This window comes from Symphalangus syndactylus, chromosome 1, assembly GCF_028878055.3.
Source record: "Symphalangus syndactylus isolate Jambi chromosome 1, NHGRI_mSymSyn1-v2.1_pri, whole genome shotgun sequence".
Classification (NCBI taxonomy): Eukaryota; Metazoa; Chordata; class Mammalia; order Primates; family Hylobatidae; genus Symphalangus; species Symphalangus syndactylus.
The window spans coordinates 65,280,658-65,301,905 of NC_072423.2; the positions used below are offsets into that span (position 1 = coordinate 65,280,658).

The following is a 21,248-nucleotide window of genomic DNA, read 5'->3' on the forward strand; positions in this document are numbered from 1 at the left end:
CGCCTTCTCATGCAGCCAAAAATCCAACTATAACTTTTTTTTTTAAGAGACAGGGTCTTACTATGTTGCCCAGGCTGGTCTTGAACTCCTGGTCTCAAGGGATCCTCCTGCCTCAGCCTCCGAAAGTGCTGGGATTATAGGCGTGAGCCACCCTGCCCAGCCCAAGTACAACTTTTGATTCCCCCAAAACTTAACTACTAATAGCCTACTGTTGACTGGTAACCTTACTGATAACATAAATAATTGATTAAACCCATACTTAAACTAGTATTTACATATATTCTATGCATTCATGACATACCTAACCTTTTCTTGATTTTTTTTTTTGATGTTAGTAGGCTACGTGGTTCATCTGCTAGTTTTTTCATATTGTCACAATTCTCCAAAAAATTTTCCAATATATTTATTGAAAAAACCTACATATAAGTGGACCCACACAGTTCAAACTTTTGTTGTTCAAGGGTCAACTTAAATGAAAATTAAATTAGTGAATTTTTGGAATTCCAGCTATTCACATTTGGAAATGCACAGTGGGAACTTTTGCCACACTACCATATGTGGCAACCAGACTTTTCTTAGAAGGAACCCTCAGTAGATGCTAATTTCCTCATTTTAGTTTATCAGAACAAAATCTTAGTAACCCATAATAGGTTAAAAATTAAAATTTAGGGAATTGTGAATCACTTGTCTTTAGGAATTAGGAGTTGTAGGATGCTGTCTCAGGATTAGGAGGACTTAATAACATAAATGAGTGTTATTGGACTCTATTTTTAGTTTTTTTGTTTTGTTTTGTTTTTTAAGAGAATTCCACTCTGTCACCTAGGCTGGAGTGCAGTGGTGCGATCACTGTAACCTCAAACTCCTGAGCCCAAGTGACCCTCCCGCCCCAGCCTCCTGAGTAGCTGGGACTACTGGCAAGTGCCACCACATCTGGCTAATAAAACAATTTTGTAAAGATGGGTTTTGCTGTGTTGCCCAGGCTGGCCTTGAACTCCTCTAGCCTCAGCCTCCCAAAGTGCTGGGATTAATAGGCATCAGCCACTGCTCTCTGGCTTTTGTTTGCAGTATCTTTTAACTGGGGAAGGAACTAATGGTTGAGTACCTACAGAGGTCTTAATTTTGATTGTCTGCAAACAGTTTGAGCTTACCATGTTTGACTTTGGTCAGTTAGAAGCTAAACTGCAAGAAGCATGGTTTGATGCCATAGTAACATTTTGGGTTCACATGTGACTCTGCTGCTTGATTTTCTAGATGTCTAATATCTGACATGGGAAAGTTGTTTAACTTTTGAGTTTTATTTCTTCCATATGTAAGGTGAAGAACCATAAACCTCCAAGAAATGTGGGATTTTTTTTTTTTTTTTTTTTTTTTTTGAGACGGAGTCTTGCTCTGTCGCCCAGGCTAGGGTGCAGTGGCGCAATCTCGGCTCACTGCAAGCTCCGCCTCCCAGGTTCACACCATTCTCCTGCCTCAGCCTCTCCGAGTAGCTGGGACTACAGGCGCCCGCCACCACGCCCGGCTAATTTTTTGTATTTTTTTTTTTTTTTTTTTAGTAGAGACGGGGTTTCACTGTGGTCTCGATCTCCTGACCTCGTGATCCGCCCGCCTCGGCCTCCCAAAGTGCTGGGATTACAAGCATGAGCCACTGCGCCCGGCCAAGGGATTTAAGTGAGATATTTGTAAAGTGCTTTGAATAATGTCCGGCCTATAAGTGGTTGATAGGAAGTAAACATGAGTTCCTTTTCTCTATACTCACTTTCATTTTACCGATGAGAGTACTAATTAAGGGTTGGGAAGAAAAGTGGCTTGCCTGGCTAAGATTTCAGTGAAGTTCTCTTCAATTCACAAATTAGATACTTCTAATAGGAAGTCTTAATGTTCCTAATAATCTGTTGTAGGAGCTCTCACCCTATCCCTCTTGTTCCTCTTGACTGTTGGGTTTGGCATTCCCCTCCAGTTCTTCCTTCATTTCGCAAAGTGTTCCAAAGGGGTTAAAAAACAGTTACTGATCAGTACAGTCATTCAAAAGAACTCTTTTTTTTTTTTTTTTTTTTTGAGATGGAGTCTTGCTCTGTCACCCAGGCTGGAGTGCAATGGCGCGATCTTGGCTCACTGCAACCTCCACCTCCAGGTTCAAGGGATTCTCCTGTCTTAGCCTCCAGAGTAGCTGGGATTACAGGCGCACACTGCGGCGCCTGGCTAATTTTTTTATATTTTAGTAGAGACGGGGTTTCGCCATGTTGCCCAGGCTGGTCATGAACTCCTGAGCTCAGGCAATCCACCCGCCTTGGCCTCCCAAAGTGGTAGGATTACAGGTGTGAACCACTGCGCCCGGCCCAAAAGAACTCTTTAGAGGATGCCCTGCTTGGAATAAAGTTGATCTACTGAACTGAAATAGTGTGTTTTTATATGTATATAATATTTTCATTTAAAAATAATTACTGTTCTTTATTTGGCAGGTTGACGAGATTAGAGAGATGGTTGACAATGATTTAGGTTTTCAACAGGCTCCACTAATGTGCTATTCCAGAACTAAAACACTTCTCTTCATTTCCAATGACAAAAAAGTAGTTGGCTGCCTAATTGCGGAACATATCCAATGGGTAAGTGATTTTTAAAGAGTGTTCTTAAGTAATTTGGTGTTTAATGAGTTTACAACGTAATCCCAAATAACATAAATCCTGATAAATTTGTCTCCATTTTATGTAAGGAGCAGTTTTAATGCAAGAATTTGCATGTGTGAGTCTTTACCATAGTGGAGTAGTGGTTATGCATGGGAATTAGTTTCTCAAGTCAGTAAGATAAAAATTCTATAGAATCAGAATACCATCAGGCTGGGCACAGTGGCTCACGCCTATAATCCCAGCACTTTGGGAGGCCAAGGTGGGTGGATCACGAGGTCAGGAGTTCAAGACCAGCCCTGCCAACATGGTGAAACCCAATGTCTACTGAAAATACAAAAATTAGCTGGGTATGGTGGCTCACGCCTGTAATCTCAGCACTTCGGGAGGCCGAAGTGGGAGGATCACAAGGTCAGGAGTTCGAGACCATCCTGGCTAATACAGTGAAACCCTGTCTCTACTGAAAATACAAAAAATGAGCAGGGCATGGTGGCACGTTCCTGTAGTCCCAGCTATTGGGGAGGCTGAGGCAAGAGAATTGCTTGAACCCAGGAGGCAGAGGTTGCAGTGAGCCAAGATTGTGCCACTGCATTCCAGCCTGGGTGACACATCAAGACTTGGTCTCAAAAAAAAAAAAAAGAAAAAAAAATAGCCGGGCGTGGTGGTGTGCGCCTGTAATCCCAGCTACTCAGGAGGCTAAGGCAGGAGAATCGCTTGAACCCGGGAGGCGGAGGTTGTAGTGAGCCAAGGTCACACCATTGCACTCCAGCCTGGATGACAGAATGAGACTCCGTTCCCCCCGCCCCCCCAAAAAAATCAGAATACTATCAAAGTTTATTTTGGAAGTTTCCATGTTAGATACCAATGTAATGTCTTTTTCTATTAGTCCCTCTAGCACTGGAGTAAGTCAAGGCTAGGCGAACTAGAGTGGGCAAAATCCAGCTTGTTTTTGTAAATAAAGTTTTATTGTTGCCCACTCACACCCATTTGGCTCACATATTTATGGCTACTTTTGTACCACAAAGGCAGAGTTGAATAGTTGCAACAGAGACCAGGTGGACTGCAGTGCCTAAAATATTTACTATCTGTACCTTTATAAAAGGCCCACACCGCCGGGCATAGTGGCTCAGACCTGTAATCCCAGCAATTTGAGAGGCTGAGGTGGGCAGATCAGAAGGTCAGGAGTTTGAGACCAGCCTGGCCAACATGGTGAAACTGTGTCTCTACTAAAAATACAAAAATTAGCCAGATGTGGTGGTGTGTGCCTGTAATCCCAGTTACTCGTGAGGCTGAGGCAGGAGAATTGCTTGAACCTGGGAGGCAGAGGTTGCAGTGAGCTGAGATCGTGCCACTGAACCCAGCCTGGACAACAGAGCAAGACACCATCTCAAAAAAAAAAAAAAAAAAAAAAAAAAAAGGCCCACAGCTGGAATAGATCACTACTTCCTTTGTTGAACTCTAAATGAGTAGTTATCTAGTGTTTAGGAGCCAATTTGTACAAAAAACAAACAATGGAATCATGTATGTTTACATTATGAGTGTTAGTAGAAACTGCCGATACCATCCTAAGAGAACAGAAGCTTCTGGACTCCCTAATAATGCTCACTTTGAGGCAGACCTGAATTCTGTCTTCTTCCAGCTGAGTTCTTGCTCATGAACTCAGTGTACATTGTGTGTGACTACTGTTCAGATGGTGTCTTTTAGCATATTAACTCATTTATGCCAAAGGTTGCAACAATTTTTTGATTTTTTGCATGAGTGAAAAATAAGACCTCGGCGATGACCTTGAGCAGTAGGATATAAATAACTCCCACATGCTTAGTGTTCCAGTAATGGAACACTAGGCATAAGTGGGTTAATAGCTGCTTGCACAGCTGTATGCTTGGTCATAAAATTTTCTAAAAAAGTGAAAAGTCAAAGCAAGTTTGCAGGAGTTTCTCTATATATGTTAAGCTACATGTTTTAAAAATTCAGCTGGGTGTGGTGGCACCTGTAGTCCCAGCTACTTGGGAGGCTTAGATCGGAGGACTGCTTGAGCCCAGGAGTTTGAGGCTGTAGGGTGCTATGTTTGTGTCTGTGAATAGCCACTGCACTCCAGCATGGGCAGCATAGCCAGACTCTTGTTTCTTAAGAAAAAATAATAAATGAATAAATATTCAGCCTGAAATTATTATATAGTGCTTATGAACCTTGCTATAATAACAACATTGATTTAAATAAGTAACTGATAGGGTAGTTTGGGGGAATTAATTTGATATAAATTGACTAACTCATAGAAGTTTGCCATACTGAAATTGAGTTAATTTTACATAGTGCAAACTATTGTGTTTTTAAAGTTCTATTCTACCTAGATCCATAAATGACTTATAGCGATGTTTAGACTAGAAGGATAACTATGTAATGTTTGTTAGGGTTGTTTTTGCTGACTCTTAACTGTGTTGTGTGTTTGCTTTTAAGTTTTATATCTTGTCCCATCAGAAGGCTAGTCATGGCTGGGCACAGTGGCTCACGCCTGTAATCCAGGAGTTCAACCCCATCTCTACTAAAAATACAAAACTTAGCCAGGCATGGCGGTGCATGCCTGTAATCTCAGCTACTCGGGAGGCTGAGGCACGAGAATCTCTTGAACCCAGGAGGCAGAGGTTGCAGTGAGCCGAGATTGCACCACTGTACTCCAGCCTGGGTGACAGAAGAAGCTCTGTCTCAACAACAACAACAACAACAAAAACCAATTGTGTTATTTTTTGGCAGCTAGACTGGCAGAGATATTTTTTATTTTCTTTTTTTTTTTTCCCATAAAGACAGCCACCATAAAAGAGATACACGTTTTTTAAGGTACTTTTTAAAAAACAACAAAAAAAGATTGCAGTGTGATGAAATGCCTTTTTAAATTATTGATTTCTCTGCTATCCCTAGTCTCAGTTCTTGTACAACTGTGAAATCTAGAACTATGACAGCACTCACAGAAACACTTACTGCTGTGTTCTTAACATGTACTTTTGCTGGTTCTTGGAGTGCGGGAGGTAGAGAGAACTGATGTTCAGTTCCTATTGGGGGGCTTCTCATGATGGCAAGGTACTTTGTATATATTACTTGGTTTAATCTCTCAAAATGAGAGATGATGGATATCTCTAGTGAGGAACCCAAAGGTTAGAGAAATTGTAACTTACTTTCATGGTCATACAGCTAGTAAGTGAACTGGAACAGAATGCAGATCCAGGTTGTCTGTTTCCTAAAAATGAGAGTGAAAGCATAAGTGGCCCCATAGTTTGTTAAGCCATTCAAATGTCATAACCTCCTCGACCAGATCAGTATTAGTTGCTAATAATCTCACTTAAATTTTTTCCCCATTTTTGACACCTGTAGGGCTACAGAGTTATAGAAGAGAAACTTCCAGTTATCAGGTCAGAAGAAGAAAAAGTCAGATTTGAAAGGCAAAAAGCCTGGTGCTGCTCAACATTACCAGAGCCTGCAATCTGTGGGATCAGTCGAATATGGGTATTCAGCATGATGCGTCGGAAGAAAATTGCTTCTCGCATGATTGAATGCCTAAGGTAACTTGAATGTAATCCTTTAAATCATTTTTAGTAGTTTAGGACTTAGGCAGAGCTTTAGTATAAAGATTGGCATTTAATTAACATGTGTATAATCTTTATTTGTATTAATAGTAAATTTTGCATGAGGTTATCAGCGTATTGGATCTGTAAGTACTTTTTATGAGAATTTAATGTGAGGAGGAAGAAAGCACTATAGGCTAAACACTATTAATATGAAGCTGTTTCGACTTATTTGTAACTATGATGTTAGGCCAAAATAACCTGCCTGTTTCAAGTTGTGCTTCATTTTGAAGAATTTTAAATATAACCAAAGAAATGTGGAAAGTTCCTTGGGAGTTCAGCTTTTAGAGAAATTTATCTTAATTCAAGAATATTATTTGTAAACTATCGAAATCTCTTACTAGTTTTTCTTTTATCACTTGACTGTTAAAGATATCAAAGGGGAGACTCAGAAAAATTGTTTGTTTTGTTTTTTGTCCTATAAAGTACCTCTGATAAAGATTAATGAAGGAGGTTAAAATTAATTATTCAAAAGAGGTTTTTAGGTCAGCCAATTGTTTTTTTTTTTTTTTTTTTTTTTGAGATGGAGTCTCATTCTGTTGTTCCGGGCTGGAGTGCAGTGGCGTGATCTCTGCTCACTGCAACCTCCGCCTCCCATGGTTCAAATGATTCTCCTGCCTCAGCCTCCCAAGTAGTTGGGATTATAGGCACCCACCACCTCTTGAACTCCTGGTCTCAAGTGATCCACTCGCCTCGGCCTCCCAAAGTGCTGGGATTACAGGTGTGAGCCACTGCATCTGGCCAATTTTTTCTATTTTTTGTAGAGATGGGGTTTTGCCATGTTCCCCAGGCTGGTCTCGAACTCCTGGGCTCAAGCAGTTAACCACCCTGGCCTCCCAAAGTGCTGGGATTACAGGTGTGAGCCATCGCGTCTGGTCCTAGGTCTTTAATGTCTTACTGCAATGTTTAATAGTTTTCAGTGTACAAGTCTTAACGCTTCTTTTGTTACATTTATTCCCAAGTATTTTTTTTCTCTTTTGGAGACAGCATCTCACTTTGTCACCCAGGCTGGAGTGCAGTGGTGCAAACACAGCTCACTTCATCCTCAACCTTCTGGGCTCAGGAAATCCTCCTGCCTCAGCCTCCTGAGTAGCTGAGACCATAGCCATGTGCCTGCCAAAAATTTCATTTGTTTTGGTACAGTCGGAGTCTTGCTATGTCACCTGGGCTGGCCTTGAATTCTTGGGCTTAAGCAATCCTCTCACCTTGGCCTCCCAAAATGCTGGGATTACAGGTGTGAGCCACTGTGCCTGGCAAGTAGTTAATTTTTTCGATGTTATTATAAATGGAATTTTTCCCCCTAAATTTCAGTTTTAGGTTGTTCATTACAAGTGTATAGAAATACAGTTTACTTTTGAATATCAATCTTGAATATGCAGCCTTCCCAGACTCGTTTATTAGATTTTTTGTTTTTGTGAATTTTTTAGGATTTTCTATAAACAAGGCCTTTTCATCTGCAAAAGAGATAGTTTTATTTCTTTCTTTCCCATCTGGATGATTTTTATTTCTTTTCCTCGTAACAAGAACCTCCAATACAATATTGAATAGAAGAGGTGAGAGTAGTCGTCTCTTATTCCTGATCTTTGAGGAACAGTTTTTAGTCATTCACCATTAACTCTCATATTCCTTGATGCTCTTGATCAGATTGAGGAAGTATTTCTACTCTTAGTTGAATATTTTTATCATGAAAAGATGTTGGGTAAATGTTTTTACATTGTTGCTTTTATTAAAATTTAACCTCAGGTTATTGATATTATAGATGAATAATTATTTTCAACAATTTTGAGCATATACAACAGTACCTAAAAAGCTTTTTTAGTCAAATTGTATTTGACAGGTTATTCCAGTTTTAATGATTAGAAAGAATTTTAACATTTCACACTTAACCCCTCCCCCCCGTTTTTTTTTTAATAGGAGTAACTTTATATATGGCTCATATTTGAGCAAAGAAGAAATTGCTTTCTCAGATCCCACTCCTGATGGAAAGCTGTTTGCAACACAGTACTGTGGCACTGGTCAGTTTCTGGTATATAATTTTATTAATGGACAGAATAGCACGTAAAACAAATTCTTGCCTACACCACTAGAAGACATCTATTGAAGAGAATGGATTGGTTGCTGACTTTAACCAGGAACTAGGGCCATTTTTATTACAACGAACTCAGGACTGGCAACAACCATATGGTTGTTCCATTTTCATAAAATTGGAAACAATGCAGTAATAGCTTATTGTTTTGTTTTTTAAAGAAGATATTTTATTATCTTTTACAGAAATTTATGATTGATGTATTTTATCTATAGTTATTTAGACATGTTTACATGCAGCAGATAATTGTTCATAGTGGACTGAAAACTAATGCAAGGACTATGGTCTCAGTGATAAGTATATTTTGAAGTTCTTAATATGGAAATATACCAGTGTAGCTTGGTACTGTATTTTTTTATATTGATCTGCTGATACCAGTGATAGGCTTAAAGATTGTATTTTCACAGTGGAAACCAATTTTTTTAGTTACTGTTCAAGGAGGGTGCAATATTAAGTGTTTTGGAATTTGCAGCTAATTTTTAAAAGGCCTGAACTATACTTTGAAGAAACTCCTATAGAAAAGGAAAGCTCCAGCTAAATAGGAAGAATTAGAATATTGAGCTTTTTTTTTCCTGATTTTTCTCTTTCCTATCTTTGATGGAAGGAGGAAGTAGAAAGTGGTAAAGAATTGAGGCTTTCTTTCTTGGAGAGCTGTAAATGACAAGCATTAGGAAAGGTACCCTCCTAGATTCATTATTCTTTCATTGTGGTTTCACTTTTAAAATAAATGGCAACTTGGCACACTTAGGCTATTAACAAATCTCAAAGAGGTTTATAAAAACCTATAGAATACTTGGAAGCAAAGTATGGATGACTTGGTATCTGCTTTGTTATTCCTCAGAAATACTGCACTGAGTATATGCCCTCATTACTGGACTTCATTTTGATACTTGTCTATCCTTCATAGTGCCCTCTACTTTTAAAGGGTTTATATGTTGAAAAACTGCTGTGGCCTTTTATGACCTGTATATAATGTAGAATAAAAATAATAAAATACTTGATAGCTTTTTCTAAGTGACCAATGTACTAACTGAGATAATGGTGTGTTGTCATTTGTGCTTTTTCAGGGTGTTTTTTTGGTTTGATATCTTGAAATATGATTAAAACATTGGCTTCCTAAAGGCAGTTTCCACCAGTTCGCCAAAGGATCATTATGTCAGCAGCAAATCAGCTGAACTTCATCTCCAAAGGCAAAATCCTTTCTGATTATTTTAGTAACGTGGTACTTTTATGTTTCAAATAAATGAAGGGCCCACAGCCCAAGAATGAATTACCACTATGGTTCAACTTAGGTTATTTTTATGAGCTGAAATGATATCTCAGTTGAAAACTGGCTAAAATTTAGGGCCTTAAATTAACAGGTATACATTTTATTTCCCTATAAATTTTTGCTTTTAAAATTTCTAGGCCAGGCGTGGTGGCTCACGCCTATAATCCCAGCACTTAGGAAGGCTGAGGCGGGCGGATCACAAGGTCAGGAGTTTGAGACCAGCCTGACCAACATGGTGAAATCCCATCTCTACTAAAAATACAAAGATTAGCTGATTTTGGTGGTGTGCACCTGTAATCCCAGCTACTCGGGAGGCTAAAGCAGGAGAATAGCTGGAACCTGGGAGGTGGAGATTGCAGTGAGCAGAGATTGCACCATTATATTCCAGCCTGAGCAAAAAGAGCAAAAAACTCGACCTCAAAAAAAAAAAAAAATTTCTAGAGTGATATAAGACTCTATACATTTTGTATGGGTAGAATGATAGGGCACGGTAAATATTTCCCTGTGATTCATCATGCTGGTCTAGCTTTTTTTTTTTTTTGGAGACAGAGGCTCACTCTGTCACCCAGGCTGGAGTGCAATGGCATGACCTCAGCTCACTGCAACCTCCTCCTCCTGGGCTCAAGCGATTCTCCTGCCTCAGCCTCCAGAGTAGCTGGGATTACAGGCGCCTGCCACCACGGCCGGCTAATTTGTTTTTGTATTTTTTAGTAGAAACAGGGTTTCACCACATTGGCCAGGCTGGTCTCAAACTCCTGACCTCATGTGATCCACCTGCCTCGGCCTCTCAGAGTGCTGAGATTATAGGTGTGAGCCATTGCACCTGGCCCTAGCTTTTGATACTATCATTTCCCTTTGGGCTTGAGACTCTTCTAGTCAATCCTGGTCTCATTGTTTGCCTGACAAGTACCATGGTTTTAAAAAAAAAAAAAAAAAAAAAAAATGAAATTTTGGGATATAGTGTAGACTCTCTAGTAACTGTTAACCTTATAATACAGGTCCAATTTCCATAAACAATAGTATACTACTTTGACTACTTTTGACTTGGTTTCAAGGCGACCTGAAGGTGGAAGAGGGTATATTGGGTGGTTGGTTTAAATGTTACTATTACTGAGAAGCCAGTTTATTTTCATGTTTATACTGAAGATATAGCCTCCCAAATTTTACAATTTAGGTATTTCTCTAAGAATAGTATTATTAGTTAATACCTAACATTTGAGTGTTTGCTATGTGTCAGACCCTGTGTGTTTAGTGCTGCATTATTTTATGTAATCATTACGACAGTCCTATGAGGTAGGGTTTATAATTGAGGAATCTGGAACTTAGAAGATAATTAAGAGCAGTTTGTATGAAAAGTGTTGAAATACTGAACTAAAGTTGTGATGTGGAGATGAAGACGAGACAGATACACATTGAAAAGATAAAATTGAAGAATTGACACAGTTGAATTGATAGGAATTTATAAACAACTAGAAAAAGATCATGGCAAAGAGGTTAAGGTAAGTGGGTATTTTGGTTTGGGTAACTGAGTTAGATTGACAGATGGGAATACAGGGGAATTAGGTTGGGAGGATTGGATGGGGATGCCCTCAGTTTTGGTCAAGATTTGAAGGTGGTTGTAGAATCTCTAAGTGGAGATACCTTTTAGTATACAATTGGATATGTGAATCTAGAGTTTGAGAAAGGTTCTAACTGAGAAACAAATTTATGAGTTTACTTATTTATTTGAAGGTTCAGAAGGTCACCCTGGGGTTTGTAAAATGGGAAGGTAGAAGAGAGTTGTGAGGTACACCATCATTTAAGAGTCTCAAAGAAGACTGCCTAAGAAGGCGTGAGCAGCAAGGTAGGAGAGCCAGAAGAGAGTGGTAGAAACCAAGGGAAAAATGTCAAGAATCAAAGAATGGTCAACCCTGTCATACCACAATTGAAGACTGAAGACAGCCCAAGTGATGTTAGGAAAAGAGCAGTCTCAGTGGAGTGGTGGAGGCAGCAGGGACACAGTGAGTATACACTAATGGCCACAGACTGCAGAAGAAGGTGAGTCTGTAATTGCTGACTATATAAAGGTGCTTATAAATTTTTTGTTAGCAGCCCTCATATAGTTGTTGGTTGTTTATAAAAATGTCTAGCATAGAGACGTTGTAAGAGCCACAAATATAGTCAGGAACTACAAGATTTTATGGATGATGCCTTTACCTGCATGGACACACAAATTAAAAGCAGTATTTTACTACTTCATAATACGCAAGAGTGAACTTGGTTTGTCTACTGAAAGCCTGACTGTTGTAAGGACAGTCAGTGAGTACAACAAACCTGCAGTGTTATTTTAATTGTTCTTGTTTACTTTGCACGGCTGCCCAGCTATAGAGTCTTATCCTTCTGGATGGGAACACAACTGTATTCCTGCCCATCCACATTGCAGCTAGGGTTGAGATTGCTGAGTTGATTTCTAGGGTAGTGACTCTAGACATACATTTTCTTTCTCATGGCTCTTGAGTCTTTTGGCAGAAAAAGGGATGAGTTCTGTCTTTTAGCAACCCCCCAACCTTCTGGTAAAAATAAAATACATTGGACTAGTAAAAATAAAATATTTGGAATGAAGTGGTCAGAAAACAACTTACGGGTGTTGCCTTTTTTTTTTTTTAAACTTAATAAGCATCTATTGTCATAATCACTGAAGTAGATGCTTTAACTCAACACTTGATAGTTGAGAGCACAGTGAATTTATTATGTGAATGACTTTTTCATTGGCCTTAGAGGCAATTCCTAAAGTCATCTTTAGCAGTATTTTTACTGTTGTTGTTTTGTTTTCAGTGAAGCCAAGGTTTCAGTGTTAGAGTAGTAATTCTCCTAGTCTCAGAGGAAGCTTTAAGGACCAGTTTCCAGTTTCTGTGTCTAAAGAGAAGCTTGAGAAATGTTCATTCTCTGGATGTTGTTTCAGGCCTAAGTAGTTTAGTGTGATGTTGCAGCAGTCAGTTTCACAGTTAATAGTCTTTTCAAGGCAGCTGCTTTGGAATGTATAGTGGAACACCAGTAGTCTTGACTTTCCTCTGAAAGTCTGTCATTACACGTACAAATATTTGTTGCCCTTCCTGAGGGTTCTCTGGCCTAGAAGATTGTTTTCATGGAATCTATGTCAAATTCTTTTAATTTACTACACTTTATTAATAGATTGAAAGCCATTTTTCTGGGACAACAAAGTTATTTCTTCTCAAAAGTTGGTAAAATTTTTCAGAAGATATAATTCATACTACAATAACACCATCTTCATACTACATAGTTCTAGCAACTTTGAGACGCTCTCAAAAAGTTTGAGAAGTTTTAACTGCAGATTAACAATAACACCTTGTATTAGTTTTAGCAACCCAAAGTTCTGTTTCCAAAAGGACATCAAAGTGAGTGTAGTTGCAATCTGTCAAATAAAAGATTGGGATCTACTATTTATGTTTTAAACATCTCTTTAATCTTGGTTGTCCAACCTATAATGTGACTTCCAGCCTTTTTAGGACGTTGCCAGAGTCAGGGAGCTTGTTTTCTTAACATGCCAGAAAACTATGAAGAAAAAATAACTTTTTGGAGGGGGTGGGAGATAACTTTAATACATTAAGCAAATTAAATCAAAGGACAAAACATAACAGTAGACACAAGACAATTTTGAATCATTAACAAAATGTGAGGTAGACTAGTGAAATTCACCAAATTTTGGTTAAGAACATTTTACAGTAATAAAGTAACACAGGTGCCCCATTTTCTAAAAATCACAAAAAGCAATTGCATAAATTACAGCCAAAAAAAATTGACTACAACAATTCTCTTCTAGTTTTTAGTTTACATTCAGTATTAACCTGTGTGAACTGTCATACATGCTGAGGTTCAGCAGGTCTACAGGTGAGTTACTGTGTGGGCCTAGCGAATCCATTCATCCCACATCAGTGTCCTAAGGGATTGCAAAGCTTAAAGCTGAACACACTAGGATATATATATATATACAAATCATGGTGTCCTGTGCTTGTGCAATTTTATCCTTAAAGAAGGACCTAACATACTCAAGAATTATACTGATAAGATGATTTTAAAAGATCCAAACATTAGTAAGATAGGCTTTGAAAAGAATAGGCAGGTCAGTTTCTCTGTTATGGGGGTGATGGTCTTTTGGCTTTATTCTGGCATATCTATCTCTTCCACAGAGTTAAATAGTATTTAAGAGCTCATAATAATAATTTGAATTTTCAGAGTGCAGCCCTAACTAATGGAGTACCTGCATCTGATGTAACTACTTAAAAAAAAAGTTCTTTAAACTATGAAGTCATAAAGCCAGAAGAAACCCTGAGAGGCCATCCACCCCAGGTACAATTGTTTTAGAATTCTTTCAAGTATTTTATTTGCTCTATGTAAATGTTATTGGAATATTGCACAGACAGTGGGTTTCTTGGTATTATTTGCATTAGGCCCTTTCAACAAAACAGGAACAAGTGAAATACATTCATATTTAAACCAAACTGCTTCAAAACATACCTCTTTACCAAAAATTCTGCTGCACTAAAATTAAGGAGTATTTTTTAAAGCATATATAAGGCAGGTCCTCTTTGAAGGACAATTAAAAATGGGGTTAAAAGGAATTGTTCACTTCAAAATACAGTTAAAGCATTATAAGTAGCTATATTAAAACCAAGAGATCTGCAAACCATTTTTAGTCTAATACATTCCATGTTTTCACTAGCTTTGTAAACTCCTTGTTGTCATAAGATAATAAAGCTGGTCAATTAACACTATTTGTTCTAAGTAAATGCAGGCTTAGTAGGCCCCTCAGTAGTTTCAGGTCACAAACAAGATCGATTCAAGTGAAAATGGCCATTTGAAGTGGGGATAAAGTAGTAAATATGGGCTAATGAGAAAACTCTGAAGAGATTGTTCAATGATGAGAACTGGAGTAATTTAAGAGTAAACTTCTAAGACTTAGTTTTGTCTAGAACACTTTCTAAAAATAATGTTTTTGATTAAAATATTTGAGAAATCTGTAGAAACATATGCCTCCCATTGCTGATACTGGACAAACACCCCCTGCTGATTTTAATGAATCAAAAAGACTCTTAATGGAGTCTTCCTTACTCCTCACAAGAGTCACTGGTAAGATTAAGTAAAAAAACATTTCTCTTTCTATGGCTCAATTTCCCAATTCGGCAATTTCTGTGGCGTTGTCTGTGTAAGGTGGTAATATTTAGTGCATCTTTTAAAGGAAGCTTTGCTTGAGTCCCTGAAAGGAAGCAAACTAGTTTCACTCTGCAACAGAACCTCAGCCTGACATTTAGGTTTGCTGGTGCCAACTGCTTAATTCTAACCAAATGGTGGGTGCAGGTTACCTGCTGAAAGCTTAACTCAACTGACTTAATCAAATTCTTGCAAAAGATTAATCACTGTTCCATAGTCTCATAGATAAGATATTCTTAAAGACTGGAAACACATTTAAAGAATGGGTAAAGCAAAGGAATTAGGCTAGGAGAAGATGCATAAATGCACACAATGCCTGCTCTGCATTTACTGATTTGTTTGTTCAGTTTAAATAGTAAACTTTTAACTCCTGTGGAAATTTTGCCAAAAGTTTCAATACATAGAAGATTATAAATCTTAAACTAACACTGCACAGAGAAAGACAAAGCTACTTATTTTTTTAAATACAAATATCGTCTACATTCTATCATTTCAAACCCCTGAGTAATACTGTACCAAAGTACAGATCTGAAGAGAAACTGAGGGTTCAGGCCTCAAACGTTAATCTTCAATTAATTCCACACCAATGGCATGAGTCTCATGTAACACATTCAGGCTAGTTAATCCTGACAGTCAGTTTCCCTCTAACATAGTGTAATAGAAAAAAATAATGCAAACTCCATATTCACTCTCCAAAGTATATCCTCCTCAGGATCCCATGGGCAGACCGTATCTTAAGTAATTGCATAACTGCCTAGGGTAGAGTTTACCTGAATTTAAGGGTCCTGTAATTGGAACTGAAGGAAAGTGATGTCCCCAAAGACCTGGATTGGATTTGGGGAGTTCTTTGGAGAATTTAGACAAATATGTTGCACTTTGCTTCACAGTGATTGTACTTTAAAGGAAAAAAAAAACTCAAATTTTTTCTGTCCCATCCCACCTAGGCATTTTTCTGCTGTTTTTGGTCTCTTCAAAAGCTCATACATGACGTCCAGTAAGAAAGTAGAGAGGCTTGTCATCACTGCTGTTAGCAGTTTGAAACTCGTCCCGGAGGCGGAACTGCCACTCATCTTCTAGCTCTAAGCGGACAATTGTTTGGCGCAAGGAACTTCTGTCTTGGCAGATGACACACAGCGTAGCACCTTCAGGAAAAAAGACAGAAATATGTCCTAGGCTCAGGGATTGAGTTTATAAAGAATTTTATCTCTGATTATATTTCCTAAGCTAACACATCTGAGAACCAACAGATGGATAAGCAAACTACCAGAATTGTTTAATTTTATTAAGTAGTTTTGCAAATTTAGTAATTTTTTTTTTTTTTTGAGACGGAGTCTTGCTCTGTCTCTAGGCTTGAGTGCAGTGGTGCGATGTCGGTTCACTGCAACCTCTGCCTCCTGGGTTCAAGCAATTCCCCTGCATTAGCCTCCCAAGTAGCTGGGACTACAGGCATGTGCCACCAGGCCCAGCTAATTTTTTTTTTTTGTATTTTAGTAGAGATGGGGTTTCATCATGTTGGCCAGGATGGTCTCGATCTCCTGACCTCGTGATCCACCTGCCTCAGCCTTCCAAAGTGCTGGGATTACAGGTGTGAACCACTGCGCCCAGCCCAAATTCAGTAATTTTTAAAAGAGTATAAAGTAAGTAATCTTCCAACCACATTCCCTCTTCCCTGTGATAACTAATGTTATGTTTCTCATGTGTTCCTCCTAGATTAGGGTTTCTGAACCTCAGCACTATTGGACTTGGATAATTCTTTGTTGTGGGGGCTATTCTGTGTCTTCCTTTTTGTTTTTTTTTGGAGACAGAATCTTGCTTTGTTGCCCAGGCTGGAGTGTGGTAGCGCAATCTTGGCTCACTGCAACCTCCGCCTCCTGGGTTCAAGCAATTCTCCTGTCTCAGCCTCCCAAGTAGTTGGGACTACAGGTGCACACCGCCACTCCCAGCTAATTTTTTGTATTTTAGTAGAGACGGAGTTACACAGTGTTGCCCAGGCTGGTCTCAAACTCCTGAGCTCAGCCAATCCACCCACCTTGGCCTCCCAAAGTGCTGGGATTACAGGCGTGAGCTGTCACAGCTAGTCTTGTTCTGTGTCTTGTAGGATGTTTAGAATCTAAACATCCTCCAGTCTTGGCTTCTGCCCACTGTATGCCAGCAAGCAGCAGCCTCCAGTGTGACAATCAATCAGAAATGTCTCTGTCTCCTGGGAGGCAAAATCTACCATTCCCCCATCCCCAATAAGTCTCTAAATAAATAAATAAGTGAATGAATGAATGCACAGTCCCCCCACAACCCCGCTCCCTGTTCTCATGCTGCACAGTGTTCTGAACCTCACTTTCTTCACTGATCTCAAAGGTCATTTTATAAGGATTATCTGTGATGTTTAATCTTAGTTTGTTCTTAGACCAGTCTCTCTCTTTTTTTTTTTTTTGAGATGGAGTTTCACTGTTGTTGCCCAGGCTGGAGTGCAATGGCACGATCTTGGCTCACTGCAACCTCTGCCTTCCGGGTTTAAGCGATTCTCCCGCCTCAGCCTCCCGAGTCACTGGGATTACAGGCATGCGCCACCACACCCGGCTGATTTTGTATTTATTTATTTATTTTTGAGATGGAGTCTCGCTCTGTTGCCCAGGCTGGAGTGCAGTGGCACGATCTCGGCTCACTACAAGCTCCACCTCCCGGGTTCACGCCATTCTCCTGCCTCAGCCTCCCCAGTAGCTAGGACTTCAGGCGCCCACCACCATGCCTGGCTAATTTTTGTTGTATTTTTTAGTAGAGACGGTTTCACCATGCTAGCCAGGATGGTCTCGATCTCCTGACCTCGTGATCCACTCGCCTCGGCCTCCCAAAGTGCTGGGATTACAGGCGTGAGCCACTATGCCTGGCCTCAAGTGCTTTTTAAAAATATCTTTATCTTCTGTATTTTGCTCAGTGGGAACCAATAGCAATTACAAGCAAGATACTAAATTTGACTTACCTTTTAGAAATTTAAATTTCTTAAGAAGATCAGCACCTACAAAAGAGTCACAGAGGTACAAAAGGAGTCCACTGAAAAACACCCCTTCACAGTTGACATTGCTGGAGTGGGGTCTGGAGCTGATATAGCATACTGCCACCTGAAATCATCAAGCAGAAATAGCATGGGCATTTCAAGAGCAAGCAAAATATCTGCAGTTCAGCAGAATGAGGAGTCAGTACCTTCCTTTTTGTCTATTTCAAGATAAGGTAAAGGAGATGAGTTTTTTCCAATGTTAACTTAAATGGCTTGGTTAGTTAAGCTTTGCAGCCTCTTTTATGTAGCATGCCAAGTGTTAACCTATTTAAAGCTTCTCTTATTTATTTCTCATAATAAAGGACTATTAGGAGACAAATTAGTAGTAAGAAACAAGCCCTTCCATTTAAGAGTCTTATCAAATTTAAAAAACTACCTTCCACAAAAAAGCATACTTAGGAAAGATTAAATGTTTGGATTGCTTTATTGGTGAGAATAAAAAATATTTTTGACCAGCTTTCCATTTAGATATACTTAAATTTTCAATTGGATGGAAGCTTAAGACAGTGCATGGGCTGGGTGTGGTGGCTCACGCCTGTAATCCCAGCCCTTTGGGAGGCCAAGGTGGATGGATCATCTGTGGTCAGGAGTTAGAGAGCAGCCTGGCCAACGTGGCAGAATCCCGTCTCTACTAAAAAATACAAAAAAAGTTAGCCAGGCGTGATGGTGCACACCTGTAATCCCAGCTGCTTGGGAGGCTGAGGCAGGAGAATCGCTTGAACCCTGGAGGTGGAGGTTGCAGTGAGCCAAGATTGCACCATTGCACTCCAGCCAGGGTGACAAGAGTGAAACTCCATCTCAAAAAAAAAAAAGACAGTGCATGAATTTAAATTTTTGGTTCTATCTGGCTTCTGTGAACAGAAGATAACTGCAAAAATTACAGAGAAGTAAGTAAGATAGTTGGGAGTTAAAACAGTGGAATGGCTAAATGCATGAGCCGGTCTGCTTGGGTTCAAATACTGGTTCCTCCATTTAGTAGCCATGGAACAATGAGCAGTCTCCTTCATTTCACTATACCTCAGTTTCCTCATCTGTAGAGATAACAATAGTACTTGTTTCATAGGATGTTTTCTGAATTAAATAACTTAGTATTCAGTAAATGTTAGCTGTTGTTAGGTATTGAGATTGTGTTAATACCTAGAGCCCTGGACTCTAGGATAGGGGAATTGGAATATCTGGATCAGACATGTAAATTACATACATCTTTTACAGTACTTACATAAATACTGTAAAAGATGTTAGTAGATCTCGTGGGTGTGGGTTTTTTTTTTTTTTTTTTGAGATGGGGTCTCTGTCACTTAGGCTGTAATGCAGTGGCACAAATCAGATCACTGCAACCTTGAATTCCTGGGGTCACGTGATCTTCCCACCTCAGCCTTTTGAATAGCTGGGACTACAGGCATGTGCCATCGCACCTGGCTAATTATTTTTATTTTTTGTAGTGACAAGGTGTTACCATGTTGTCCAGGCTGGTCTCGAACTCCTGGCCTCAAGTGATCCTCCCACCTCAGCCTCCCAAAGTGCTGGGTTATAGGCATGAGCTTCTATGCCTGGCCTTTACATCTGATGGTTTTTAAGGTTCCTTCTACTTCTAAAATTCTATAATTCATTACCCAATCTACAGTGTAGATTATTGAAACATAAAAATGGGAATGTAAAATGTTTACACTGTGAAGTTTTAAAAATTAGTTTCCAAAACTGAATACAGTTGGACTTTAGCGTTAAAAGAGTATGTGTATGGATACGTGTGTTTTTTTCAATACGTACAAAGAAAAAGCCCTGGAAGGAAATGTAGTACACCAAAATGTTCTTCTGGCAGGTGACTTTACTTTCTTATGATTTTAAAACATTTTTTACAAGGAGGATGTAGTACAGTAATCATTTCTAAAGGCACAGCTTAGTAGCAGGAGCCTGGAAGTGCAAGTGGCAGTTTTAAAAAAAACTAAAACGTGAAAAATTTTACAAAGAAGTCCAAGGGGTGGAAAGTGGAGAAATGCCACCTCTAAAGGCTTTAGGTGGTACACGTTTATTTGTTCAATAATCACTGAGCTCCTCTTAACGTATGTCTAAAACAATGGCTAAGACATTGTGTGTCTTTGAAGAACTCACACTTTTATGAAGAAAAACCCACATAAGTACAATATAATCTGATGAATGTTAAGAGAAGTGGGAGCAAGCAACTGCTGCCCAAAGTCACGGAGGTAGGCTTCTCAGAGATGCTGACAGCTGAGTTGTATGTTCTCTGGCCCATTTGTGGAGATAAAATAGGCATGGGGAGGGCAAACTGCCATTGCATGTTGTGTGAGCCTTTGCATAAGTGAGTATGCAAAAGGGCAGAAATACAAGTTTTGATCTGTATTACTATCTTTAATAAAAGTTCTGGCAAAGGACCAGACTGGCATCTTGATTTATATTTCATGTCACAGGCTCCTTTTTTGCAAACAGCTAAAATGAGAAAGAAATGGATGGATGTAGGTAAGCACAGTATCCCCCACACCCTTTTTACCTCTGGTCCAATGTTAAGGTAGCAGTCAATGGCCAGCACAGGACTCCTGAAGTTATGGATGGCTTTGGGGAAGAGTTTATATGAGGCGTGCTGAAGGAATTTCTCCAGGAGAAACTGTGCAGGGGCTGCCAGTAGCGTGTGTTCACTGTCGGGAGCACAGATGTATTGAAGGGGCAAGATGGGTGCTAAGCTCTCTGACACCTGAAATCAGAGCCGAGATGATCATGGGAAACTTGTCTGTCACTGGATTAAACAGGTGAGGAAACACTGAATTGTATCCTAACAGTCCCCAAATAATAGCAGTAGCACAGTGAGGGGTGCTAGGTTCAAATGTATGTTAGTAAAGTGTCCTGAAAATTTTTTTCTCTTGGGAATAGTACAATAGGATTTAATCTAAGTTACACACAGCGAGGGCAGAAGAAAGCAGGCTTCTCTGAAAGTTACCACATTTAACAGGTACATTGTGAGATCCAATCGGAAGCCTTTTACAGTGTGTATGGGTTAAATCCTATCTCATCTTAACTCCACCCCAGAACCCCACCAAAAAAATGGCAAAGAGGTTTCTAAGCTCCGCTGGTAGCCCCCATGCTGTGAATTACTAGATTCAGTAGATTTCTTAGAAAAGGGTAGTAATACAGGTTTTGATCTATATTACTATCTTTTAAGAAACTTCTAGCAAAGGACCAGACTGGCATCTTGATTTATATTTCTCTCATGTATTACATAAAGAATGTAAAAATGTGGTGGGGCATGGTGGCTGAGGCAGGAGAATCGCTTGAACACGGGAGGCAGAGGTTGCAGCAAGCCGGGATCACGCCACTGCAGTCCAGCCTGGGCGACAGAGCAAGACTCTGTCTCAGAAAAAAAGAATGTAAAAATGTAAAGTTTGCC

General features: G+C 39.5%; 2 protein-coding genes across 15 annotated transcripts in view; one reads left to right on the forward strand and one right to left on the reverse strand.

The window, feature by feature from the left end:
- ESCO1 (establishment of sister chromatid cohesion N-acetyltransferase 1) overlaps positions 1 to 21,248 on the forward strand; it is a 69,500-nt gene that overhangs the window by 41,964 nt on the left and 6,288 nt on the right. For 4 of the 11 annotated variants that reach the window (XM_055236579.2, XM_055236569.2, XM_055236598.2 and 1 more), the window contains 3 exons: positions 2,460 to 2,603; positions 5,988 to 6,175; positions 8,153 to 9,358. In XM_055236579.2, the coding sequence (XP_055092554.1) occupies positions 2,460 to 2,603; positions 5,988 to 6,175; positions 8,153 to 8,300 (480 nt within the window). In that variant the 3' untranslated portion in view covers positions 8,301 to 9,358. Of the gene's footprint in view, positions 1 to 2,459; positions 2,604 to 5,987; positions 6,176 to 8,152; positions 9,359 to 9,391; positions 9,599 to 11,325; positions 20,614 to 21,248 lie in introns of those variants that run through there. The other 7 variants (XR_010121210.1, XR_010121211.1, XR_010121207.1 and 4 more) reach the window with 6 other exon arrangements.
- The window catches only part of GREB1L (GREB1 like retinoic acid receptor coactivator), a 305,634-nt gene continuing 297,420 nt past the window's right edge, over positions 13,035 to 21,248 (reverse strand). For all 4 annotated transcript variants that reach the window (XM_055236525.2, XM_055236517.2, XM_055236511.2 and 1 more), the window contains 3 exons: positions 20,358 to 20,558; positions 17,777 to 17,915; positions 13,035 to 15,944 (listed from right to left, as the gene is read on the reverse strand). In XM_055236525.2, the coding sequence (XP_055092500.2) occupies positions 15,781 to 15,944; positions 17,777 to 17,915; positions 20,358 to 20,558 (504 nt within the window). In that variant the 3' untranslated portion in view covers positions 13,035 to 15,780. The remainder of the gene's footprint in view (positions 15,945 to 17,776; positions 17,916 to 20,357; positions 20,559 to 21,248) is intronic.